The sequence below is a fragment of the Lactuca serriola genome, chromosome 7, assembly GCF_051521515.1.
Source record: "Lactuca serriola cultivar US96UC23 chromosome 7, Lser_US96UC23_V15, whole genome shotgun sequence".
In the NCBI taxonomy this organism is placed as follows: Eukaryota; Viridiplantae; Streptophyta; class Magnoliopsida; order Asterales; family Asteraceae; genus Lactuca; species Lactuca serriola.
The window spans coordinates 13,842,994-13,855,676 of NC_136414.1; the positions used below are offsets into that span (position 1 = coordinate 13,842,994).

Genomic DNA, 12,683 nt, shown 5'->3' on the forward strand with positions numbered 1-12,683 from the left:
TTCCCTTTTCAAATTCTAATAGAGTTCAATTGCAATTCTTATGTTTCAGTCGATGAACTACTTCGAACTACTGAAGTCATGATCAGACAACATATGGATTCCATGGTCAGATTCTTGTTGATGTCTTCAACCATTTGTGGTAAGTAAAGGTGATCTTTCTTTCTATAAAGTCTTCTTTAAGTTTTTTACTTTTCTTGTCATTTAGTATCATGCTTTATAAACTTTATGTGTTGTATATAGTTTGTATGCGTTTGTTTATATGCTGATTTTTTTTATTCATTTTGCAACTTCGGTTTCTTAGTTCATGTTGTGGTTTTGTTGTTTATATAATAATTGATAATAGACATCCTTTGCAAGTCCCTGTTGGTTTTACATTTCCATTCGTTATCAAATGTAGACATTGATGAGAGGTATCAAAGTGAGATTGTTTTTGTACATATGGATGTATTCATGTAAACATTTAAATGACAAAAAAGAAGTTATTGATAAAATGTTGCATATTTATGTAATGAAGATCATCAATCATATGAGTTTCTGGACTTGGAAATTCTGGAAGGGTTCTGTGATAAGTTTAAATGGAAGCAACTATTTTCAGTCAAACAAGTTAGTCACATTGATTAGTAAGCATGTTTTCTAAATAATTAGGGTTAATGACTTAGGAGGGTAATTAGGTTTCCAGTTTGTCCGTATTAGGTCACTAAGGTTTTTTTTGTGCGTATTAGACCAATATGGTTTGTATTACTGTTTAGAAATAGTCCTTTTTACCGGTTAAACAGGAAGAAACGGGTAAAAATGACTATTTATAAACGGTAATAACAACCATATTTGTCTAATACGCACAAAAAAACCTTAGTGACCTAATACGGACAAACTGGAAACCTAATTACCCTCCTAAGTCATTATCCCATAGTTTTCTACGGTAACACCTGGGGAAAAGGGAGTGGTTTTTGAGCTCCCAAGCTCTACCTCTCCCAAACCCATCCCCCTTCATTGCTGATGAGAGACAGTAAAAAAATGGCATGGCAGGCTCCACACAAAACCTGGGCATGCCGAGGTGATGGGTCGATGTTCTCCATCCTGCCGAGTTCAACATCAAATCCCAGTCACATATGCCAAGCGGTAACGGAGTCAAGATCAAAGTTCGGAGGTAACACAAAAAAAAATTCGCATAATATATAATAAGGAAAAAAATAATAACCACAATTTCATTAGAGATAACAAAGTGGCAAACTACACTATAAAATATATATTACATTTTAAAGTTGAGATCTTCACTCTTTCATTTTTCGAAAACGAGTAATCATATTTTTAGTCTTAACATTCTCAAGTGTTTTTCTTTTCTACACTACAAATCAACGTCCCATTTATAAAGTGGCCACCTCTTACGTTATGCAAATTGTTCTTAGCAAACAAACGATATAGATTGGACATTTGGGCTTCTTTTATCATTTTATTAATTTGAGATTAAATATGGGCTTAGTTTTTGGATTATCAACACACATTCTAAGCAATTTTAAACATTTAGTTTGGTTTATTTTGTGTTTAGATTTATAAGTTAGGATTAAGCCATAATTTTTTCAAGGGCAACATCGTCACTAAAAACACTAAAAAAATATATAATACTAAACGAAATTTAAGAGGTAGTACGAACTCTCATGTAGCTCCGCTTATGATGTCAAGCTTCTTGCCTCTACACTCCTTTCAGCCTACGACTAGTAGTCAAATATAAATTAACCAAATGGGAACAATAAGATGATGGTCTAAAATATATGTTAATACTCATGTAATTTTCAAATACAAAAAAATTTTAATGACACTAAAATCATAAACATATTTATCCATATCCTTTCAAATGATGTCTCTGTGTTTAATTACTTTTTAGGTGTTATTATTCATGGTTTATTTTTCTTAGACTCGTATGATTATTGATATCTTACATTTAATTTATTTTTTGAGCTTTTTTAGGTTGTCATATTTGGAAAACCAAAAAATAACTTATAAGTAAGTTTTTTTAAAAGCTACTAAAACTAACATTTCAACGAATTTATTGATTTTAAATTTTTTTAAATATATCATTTATTAATAATAATAATAATAATAACTCAATTTTTCACATTCCCTTTATATCATTTACATATTTCGAATAGTTTAATAGCTAGCTTTTCAGCAATTAACCAATGTTAACTCTACAATCTAGCATCCCTGTCTGGCACATATTATAATATTGTCTGTTTTAGGCTTCTATCACGAAAACTTCTTAAGGGGTCATCCATCATTGAATTGCTCTCGCTCGGGAACACTTAACTAAAGAGTTCTTATGGGATATGTTGCCTTTACGACTTAAAATGTGTTGTAACAAGGAAGCTATCCACACCCCTCATAAGGAATGTCTAGTTCTTCTTCCTGGCCGATGTGGGATCAGGTATAACCCACCTTAAGCTGAGACCACATTTCATTCATTTTTGAAGGAGCCAATCAATATGGCTCTTTAGTTATTAGAGTCGCGCCAGTAAAGAGATTGATCAAAATTCGACCTCACATAGTAGTGGTAAACGAGGCAACTTATTAGGGAAAACATCGTTAAACTCCCTAACCACCTCCACACCAACAGGATCCACTGTCTTCCTTGAGCTCTCGATCTCATAAGCCAAGAAGACCCTACATCCCCTTGACCGACACTTGTGTGCCTTCATCATGGAAATTATCGGTATAGGTCTACAAGACTTCAGCCTACGAATAATAACATAACTTCCCTCAACTAGCAGAATACAGTTGTGCTTTTCATAACACAAGATCTTATCTTGATTGACAGATAGCCAATCCATACCAAGAATAACATCGAAGGACTTGATCTAATCGGAATCAAAGTTAGAGGAAAGGTGTGATCAGAGATTACAATCGAACACTCGTCGAATTTTTCCCGCACACGAATAGAATTCCCTACCGCTACCTCCTTGTGTAACGCAAAACTCAATTGACTACGAGGTATCACAAAAAAGATGATAACACAGAAAGGCATATTATACATAACCTTTATTCCACCTATAAGTGCCATCCACCAAGTCCTATGGTTTCTTCGTGGTTCTCCCCAGTCCCAAATATATATCATGTGCTTATGATACTATTGGGCACATACTAACGTTCACACACACACATACACACACACACACACACACACACACACATATATATATATATATATATATATATATATATATATATATAAAGAGAGAGAGAGAGAGTCAAGATCAAATAAGAAGGAATTTTTGGTAGGAAGGTAAGAAATTTTTTTATATGCATATTTTCTTAGCAAAAAATGAAATGAATCATTAGATGATTCAAAAGTAAGATGATTCACAAGAAAAAATTCCGAAAAAAACACCTTCATGATTCATTTTTAGGTAAATCAAGAAAAAAGTTCACTTTTATGACAATTTTAGTGAATATCAACAAAATCATCATAAAAATGAATAATCGAAATGTTTTTTCGGGATTTTTTTTGTTGAATCATGTTATTACTGATTCATTTGTTTTTTTCGCCAAAAAAATAAGTCGAAAAAAAATTTCTTACCTTCCTACAAAAAAAAATTTCTTACCGGATCAATATATATATATATATATAGGGTCAAGAACTTTTGTGAACTTATATTTTCCCGCAATCCACTCTTAAAATGCGAACTTTTTTGTGTGTGTAACCCCCCACAGATTCGGACTAGTCCATTTAGATATAATAAGCGTCAAAATGACTTTTTGATAGAAGATTATTTAGGATAAATAATCTTAACCAAAGTTATAGTATATATCACAAGGATTCCGTACATATAAAGAACGTTGAAATCCGACTTTTAACGAAGAAGTTATGACTGGTCGAAGTTTTGCGACAAAATCGGTCCGGCGCCGCGTATCGTAAAAAGTGAATTTTTAATAAGCTACTTTTTAGACTTAGAGATCTAAACAAAAGTCATAGTATGTGTTAAACCGAGAGCGTGCATATAAAGAATGTCCAGATCTGACTTCGTTAGAGAAAGTTATGATTTTTTTAAGATTTAATGTAGTAGTGCACAACCCGGAAATCGAATTTTAGATCGATCGGTTTCTAGCAGACACAACCTAAACGAGAATTGAAGATCTCGTTAATAGGAGCTCAATGATATAAATACTGTCAAAAACGGACGTCGGATGACAAAATTATGAATTTTTAGCGGACTTTAACTATCTAAACTTATTAAAATATAACTTTAAAAATAAATTAAAATTAGCTGATGGAGTCTGAACGAAAGTTGTAGATCACGTCGCTACCAATGTTTGGATATAAAGAACGTCAAAAACGGAGCTTTTATGCGAAAGTTATGGATTTTAAAAGATAATTCGTTTTTAGAGTAACGAGCGAGTGACACGTGGCGCAATCTGAGCCACTGCTTCCTCCCCACACCTTGCCACCAGATGGTGACACCTGGCCACATTACGCCAAGAGTAATGATGGAGTATGCCCAACGTACGACCCTCCTTTAGTGTGGTGTTTAAAGTGAGATTTCCAAACAGTATAATTCGTATACCAAACAGACCCCACCTCCAATATAATCCTACCTGGTTGTTCCTTACCTGATAGATCATGAGAGTAGACTTTTAGTTAATGATGAATCTAGACTAATAATTAGTCGTAATAAATAATATACTAAAACTTAGTGATAATAATACTAGGTTACATCAAAGGAAAAGACAATTGTTAGAAGCGAAGCGCTGCCCGAATTTCGAATCCTCACTTTAACAAGTGAGTGCATAGTTACTTTTATCTTACACGTAGATATGAAGTACTTAATATGAATACATGCTATATGTAATATTATCTGTTTTCCTGATATCTATGATAGATGAATGATTTGTACATGTTTTACGTGATTTAAAATGTATATATATATATATATATACACACACACACACACACACATATATATATATATATATATATATGTGTGTGTGTGTATATATATATATATATATATATATATATATATATATATATTGGGTAAAGATGGGTAGATGAATGATGAGATATGAAAGATGATATATATGATGAGAGGTGAAAGATGATGAGAAGCCTTGACTTTAACAATGATCCAATCATCTAACAGAGTATAGATGACGAACACAAATTATTCTATACAGTCCAGTGGAACGCTAGCAGGCTCGCAACCTATAGGTGTTTGTGAACGACGTGTTCACCTAATGCACTCTAAAAAACCCTCGCAGCTATGGACTTAGTGCCTTATAGATGTACACTGGCAGTTATGGACTTCGTGCCTAATAGATAACATTGGCAGCTGTGCCTAATAGATAACATCGGCAGCTATGGACTTAGTGCATGTTGGATAAACCCTGGCTGCGATGGACTTTGTGCCCATTCCTTAGGGAAATCCATAGGAATAAATATTGAAGAATAAATGATTCTTAGGGTGGATCCTTAAGAATAAAGAAGATAATAGGGATGGGAAATCGGGTTATTTGTTGAACATGAAGTATGTGAAGAAACAAATTAACTATATTATTGTGGGTTGAAAACCCTATGTACTTACCAGGTTTTGCAACCTGACCCACTCAGTTTATTATATCACAGGTGGCTATATGCAAGATACATTATGTTGAGAGATTCAATGAGTATTAGGTCACTAGTTTAATTACTGTAAGGCTTGCAATATTTCGTTATGCTTATGTTTCTGTATTGACGATAAAATCCCAAGGTTTTAATATAAATAAAAATACATTTCTTCAAAAATTCTTTGATAACATTTTTATCATGTTTTCTGGGAACAACTTCCGCAATACAATTTTTCAAAAAGCTGGATACTATGATTTTTAAATAAGCAAAAACAAATTGGTTTTTTCCGACCGTGAAATTTGGGATGTCACACTGTGATATTTTTTTCAAAACAAGTGACATAAAACACCAAATGGGTCCTATAGAAGCATATTGGCAGAAACTCTCGAAAAATGTGCATATATGACAGGTGCATATGTGCATAAACGTAGTAAAATTTACAACTTCAAAAAAATGCACATATGCACCTGTCGTATATGCACATTTTTTTCGACATTTTCTTTTATGAATATGTTTCTATAGGACCGATTTGGTACTTTATTTCACTTTTTTTGAAAAAAAAATATCACACAAAAAAAGATCACATTTTAAGAGTGGTTCGCAGGAGAATATGAGTTCACAAAAGATCCTGACCCTATATATATATATATATATATATATATATATATATATATATATATATATATATATATGCTTGTGGCATCACCATGAAGTCTCCCGACTCATTGGTTTAGGTTAAACACTTGCATGCCTATTCGTTTTCATAATTCAATCTCTCGATAATCCTTATCTTATCTAACAGTTCTCTTTCTATTTTGACATCGCCCAACAATAAACCAACAACTTGCAAGACCCAACAATTTTGTGGACACCAATCATCATGAGTAACTTAATGTGTTGAGAATGTAACCCGCTTCAATCCTTCTTGGTCATTCAGACCACTTCTTTCCCTTTTAGACTGTCATTCCTTTGAGTCGAAAAGATTTTCCATTATATCACGAGATATTATCGATCACATGATCTGCGAGAAAGAAGACACGATGTTATGATATTGAGAAGAGTAAGAATCCCAATGGCATATAACAAATAACATATAACTCTTATCCCCGCCCCCCACCCTAAGAGTCTAAAGTACCTAATTGAGCCAGTCTACATTATGAGTCTAGAGATTGGCCTATGTATTCAATTTACTCACAGCATGGATCTGGTACCAAGTTGTAATACCGTGATTTTTCACCAAAATTTTTCTTTTTCTTTTAACCACTTTTTAGTCAGAAAACGTTAGCGGAAGTCTTATATTATTTATTAAGAAAACATTAGCAATGTTACTTATTTCAAACAACCATTTAAAACAAAGTTCAAAAATCATCCCAACAAGTTCTCAAAAGTAGTGTAATGAAAACTCAACCAAGTGTCCCAAAGTGGTATTATACTAAGCATAGTAACTACCCAAAAAGTGCATCCCAACTCGCAAAACTCTCACTCCTTAACTTCATGTACCATTCAAATCAACATGGCAAACAGAAAACGAATAAAGTGTCAGTATCAACACATCAAGTCAATCCAAGTATGATGATATAGAAACATACATATTTCACACAATTCATACACACATACACATAATCACATTTCATGTTTTATACCAAACATTATACTTTGTTTAATTACACATTAAACCTCAGCCATAGTAATTATTCTTTAGACTCACCATGTGTAGGATATAAGACAAACTAACATCCCCAGAAGAACCTGTTCGCTACTAACACTACTAGAAAAACAACCTTTTACGACGCACAATGTGTGTCGTAAAACGCTCAGACGACGCGCAAATGTGTGTCAAGAAAGGCCTTGTCATAACGAGAGACGGCACACTTTTGCGCGTCGTTTATTTACGACGAGCAATTACGACACGCATTTACGACGCGCGTTTACGACACACATTGCGTATCAAGGAAGGCCCTGTCATAAATGAAGATGACACGCATTTGTGTGTCGTAACCTTATGACGCGCATTGCGTATCATTAAAGACCCTATCGGCCATGTCATAAATAAAGATGACACACATTTTTGCGTATCATAATTTTAAATGTTTTGAAAAAAATATTATCTATAGATTTACTAGTTTTCAAATTAAATTTGTATTTAATATCTCATAATAGAAAATAAAATATCACATACAAAAAATACAATCCACTACATAAAATTTAATGTCGTACAAATAATCGTTCCATGGAAAGATAAGACAAATCAATAGTAACAAAAATTTACAAACTAATTAGATACAAGAAATATAAAAAAAATATACCCTCAAATGCTTTTCAAATTCTAATCTTCATGTCAGCTCTTCAACTCACTTCTGTGGTTTGTCCTTAGCTTCTCTAATGGCTCCAGCATCTCTTGCAGCCTGTGACAACGTATTATCATTGTTTAATTACTATTTATTCTTATAATTCGAAGCACTTCGATAAAATGGTATTATATAATACTTAGATTTTTTTATAGAAAATCCACTCACCAGCTTCAACATATTTTAATTTTTTAATACTATTTCTTCTTCTTCTTCTGACCTCATCTCTTGCAGCCAAAATTAAATACCATTCGAGATCATGCCATATGGCAATAAATGTGAAGACAACCCACACAATTTTGCTTTTTTCGGTTTTGGTTATATATATTATTTAAATTAATTAACGAGTGGAATGGTATTAATACAGGACGCTAAGAAGCAGGTAGGCAGCAAGAAAAGCGATTAAAAGGGTAATTTTTTGTGAATAAAAATGAGAGTAGTGAGTTAAGAATTAAGATGCGTAGGTAGGTAGGTACCTGTGAAGATGTAATAACTGTGACGCCCATGTTAAGTGCAAGCCGATAAAGGTGCTCTTCAACGTCCACACTTGTAGCACTGAAACAAACAGGATATGGCATTAATTTAAATTCTTGATAAACATGAGGATAGCTTAGCTTACTTGGTGCATTCATCTAGGACGCCAAACTGAGGCTTGTGAAAGAATAAGCGAGCCTTTAAAACAACAACAAAAACAAAAACAAATTAGGATACAATAGATGTAGTAATTAATACATATGATAATGATGTGATGTGATGTGATGGAAGCTCACCATGCCTAATCTCTGTTGTTCACCAAGAGACAAGATGTCTTCCCAGTTCTGACTAGCATCCCACCTCCCTTCTCTTTCAAAAAGGTACAACAATTTCACATTCTCTAGAATCCTTTTTAAATGCATATCCAGAATATTTGCATCAGCAACACCAATGTCTATTTGCCCTGAAATGAATTAAAATCACAACATTTACATTATAGGACGTACTTGAAAGTGGGAAAATGAAAATGGAAAGAATTGAAATTGACCTTGTTGATACAAACTTAATGCCCTCTTTTCGGCTTGCTCATGTGAAAGGGGATAGATGATTTGATCACATAATGTTCCTAAACAAGTATACGGCTTTTGAGGAATATATAAAATACCAATGCCACAACCAGATTCAGCTTCAACAACATCATTAACATCATGGCAGGGTTTAACAAGTCGTCCATCCACTATAGACCAAAGACCTCGCAGAGCCCTGAACACCAAACTTTTACTACTCCAATTCGGACCTTCATTTTATATTTTTATTTTTTTAATCCTCACAAGTATTTATAATCATTCTCCATAATAATCTGACTATAACACTAACCGGTAAGAAGAAGGCTTTTCCCTGGTACTATCTCGCAAGTCAACTTTCTGGCTAATAAATTATGTGTTGGCGTGATAATATCAACCTCCGAAAAAGAGATAACATCCTCAGATTCCTCATTGGACTTTGATGAAGTACCAGCATTTTCATCTGCAATTTCCATCAGATTATTAGTAAATAAGGAACAGCCTAAAAGATTAGATAAAACACTAACCATATTGTGCAGCATCAAGAAGTTCCTCAAGTTCAAAAATCTAATTAACATCACTAGACAGTTCGATGAACTTTCTATGCAGCTCCAAGATTTCACCAAAGGCCAAGAAGCTTTGAGATACAACTGATGCCAAAAACCGCAATGTATGTGCAAGCTCACCCGCTAACAAAAAAATCCACTCACATCCAAGCCAAAAAAATAAAAGCCTAAATTTCATTAGGTTCAGGGTAATCGATTCACAACTACTAAACTATTTCCTATTGTGGTAAACAAATGTCATGATGAATCGGAATTGAGAATGGGAATTGACCTTGAGTGGAAGTCAATGAACGATCAGCTTTGTGCTCTATAGCATATAACAAGCTCAATCCGCAGGTAACATTGTGGGGGAGTTTTTTGGTGACAAAGTCATCGAGTACTCAAAATAACCATTTCTTCCTTAGAAGTATTTTAGCATGAGCAAGAAGCTCATTAAATCTTAACTCAATCATCTGTCAGACAAACCATATTCAAGTATTATTATTATTAATATTATATTCCAAAATTCTCCTTTGTAGAAGGAAATATAAAAAAAAGAAAGAGGAAAGGAGTTACCGCTTTTTCTCGAGCACCACCTCCAAAGAAAGCAACAGATTCAGCATGTGTACGCAGCCTCTCCTGCATGAACCTACATGGGTAAACAAAACATCCTCCTTAAACTTAAAGCTCTTTTATTTTGTGCAATAATGAATGAGAATGACAAGTGACAAGGAAGGAGAAATAATAATTAACAAAACAAAAAGATGATGACCTAAAGCTCCCTTCAAGTTCTTGTTCCCGATTTCCCAGGTCACCAAAATCGGGAGTGGCACTCCTTAGAAAGCCTAACCCTAGAAACATATATGCATATAGTATAGCAACACCACGCCGACCTGTTAACATCTTCATTCTCCATGTGAACCTACAAACAACATCAACCATTATCAAATTTTAAAATAAACACCAAGATTATTATGCCTTTCGCTTATTTATTGCTCTCAATCTCTTGCTCTTGCTTGTGCAAAATAGCCCTGAAAAGCTTGTCTAAGGTAAAAAAAACATAGACTCACCATAAAGTATCAACAAATGACTTTACCATTCCGGTTACCAGCCCTGAAAAATTTGTGCTCAACTTTTCCAAATCTTGTGTTATTCTCTGATTTGCATCAATGCTAACTCCTGACATGTGAAATACCTGAAACCACAAATGAAACTTTTCTACATCAAATCTACAAGATTAATAAAAAAACAATTGCCACTAACCGGCTTATTCCACACACTGAATTTGGATTAATTTGAAATTAAAACTAGCTTTTCAAAAAATATAGATAGGCTTTAAAACTAGAAAATATACGGTTATATATAAAGAAAACTGCTATATTTGTTTGCAAACTTCATATGATTTATGCATTGATGCTCTTCAGCTTTGAAACATAATTAGATCCACTTGATCTTATGCATTGTCTAGAAAGAAGCTAAACTATAAAGTTTCAGACAGATAATAGAAAACAAAGACTTGCATTCTTCACGGCGAAAAACCCAATTTAAAGAAAGAAAAAAAGTTAATTGAAGACAACAAGGTCAAATTCAAACATTCAAGAATATGTATGTGTTGATTTCCTATAGCCATTGCCCATTGTCTCTCACTCATGCACTTAATATGATTTGTCGAAACCCAATAACCAAATAACAAGTTTTTGTTAGCTTTTATTAGACACAATTATCATCTTCTTCCAATATTGTCACTCGGAAGTAGATATGCCTAGTGAAATATGAATTCTATTACTTATTAGAATATATTAACTGGATTTAAAAAAATTGATTCAAGTGTTGAAGTTATAAATAATCTCCTTTGTTTTGTTTTTTAATTTGACTTTTTAGTAAAATACCCTTATGTATAGTGGTGTAATGAATTTGCGAATCTGCACTCACCTCGATTTGAATTTGAAGCCTTAAAAGCATCTTATATCACCACAATAAACAAATTTTACTAAACTTCATGCACCAATCAAAAGAAAGGTTAAACACTAGAGCTGCAGTAGTGGGCTTTGTTAACCTGATGAAAACTACTGACCTTAAGATACACACATGCTATTAGTATTAGCCCATCTAGTTAGTACCCGTTTGCAGAGACACAAGGTTGTAACAATTTTGTTGATCTAGTAAAATTACTAGAATTGCTATGTGGCATTAGTAGTGCAAATAAGGGTAACCCCACAATCTTGATTTTTGAGATCATTTGGAAGTGACACCACTAATACCTCAAAATGGAATTGTCAGGTTTTCAAGCCTCATTCGGTTCAACTCTAAAAGAGTTTCTGACTGATTAAATGAAAGAGCAGGAAAGAGAGAAATATATGATGACCCATAATTTCATATAATGGTGTTCTGTAAAAACCCATACAACAAACATTACTTTTCGTTCAAGAAGCTAATTACTACAAAAATCAGTGAGTGAATCGATTGAAGAAAAACCTCAAAGTTCAACAAGAAACATAGATCGCAGCAATCAGTCTCTGGTGGTTTGAAGATAGGGGAGAGAGAGAGAGAGAGAGAGAGAGAGAGAAAGAGATACCTGAAATGTAACTTAAAAAGGTGTAAGAGTCAATATGGGTTGACTTGGTGATAACCCTCCAGAGTGCATATTGCACCCTTCAGAGCTCTCTCTTGCATCATAGACAGTATTCTACGACCAATTTCAGCTCCGCATCTAGTCGTTCCTTTTCATATGGATGATGAGGCTTCCTAAAAGTTTTTCCATATGAAAGTGGTGGTGATGGAAGAGATGGTAGGGCGGCGGTGAATGGTAGGAATGGTGGTGATGGTCGATTGTGTAGAGGTGAGTGTGAGGTGAGGTGGAATGAGATTTTATGAAAAAAGCCCTAGATTTAGACGCCTTTTGTAATTGAGGGTAATGGATGCGCGTTTGGTAAAAGAATTACAAAAGGACGCCTCTACAATCGAGAAGGTGGAGGATAGAGATGAGGGAAAACCTAGTGGAGAAGGAAGGACGAGAAAGTGGAGGTCTCGATTACGGGTTGTTCAACTTGTAGCTTCTATTGACGGTTGATGAGTCGTAGTTGTCGATCGGCGCTACAATCGACATTCACAGAGGGGTGGAGACGAGGGAGAAGAGGCGAGGGTTAAAAAAATTTGG

At 34.1% G+C, this 12,683-nt stretch overlaps 1 protein-coding gene and 1 long non-coding RNA gene across 2 annotated transcripts; both read right to left on the bottom strand.

The window, feature by feature from the left end:
• Nucleotides 1-7,947: 7,947 nt before the first annotated feature.
• Nucleotides 7,948-9,457, bottom strand: LOC145063743 (ABC transporter D family member 1-like). Its single transcript, XM_079011333.1, has 6 exons — nucleotides 9,295-9,457; nucleotides 8,966-9,214; nucleotides 8,715-8,881; nucleotides 8,564-8,616; nucleotides 8,421-8,499; nucleotides 7,948-8,001 (listed from the first exon to the last, which is right to left on the bottom strand). The coding sequence occupies exons 1-6, from the start codon at nucleotides 9,455-9,457 to the stop codon at nucleotides 7,948-7,950; spliced, it is 765 nt and encodes a 254-aa protein (XP_078867459.1).
• A 454-nt stretch (nucleotides 9,458-9,911) lies between these two features.
• On the bottom strand, nucleotides 9,912-10,408 carry LOC145061088 (uncharacterized). Its single transcript, XR_013687101.1, has 3 exons — nucleotides 10,299-10,408; nucleotides 10,103-10,175; nucleotides 9,912-9,999 (listed from the first exon to the last, which is right to left on the bottom strand). It is a non-coding gene; the product is annotated as an uncharacterized LOC145061088 (long non-coding RNA).
• Nucleotides 10,409-12,683: the final 2,275 nt, after the last annotated feature.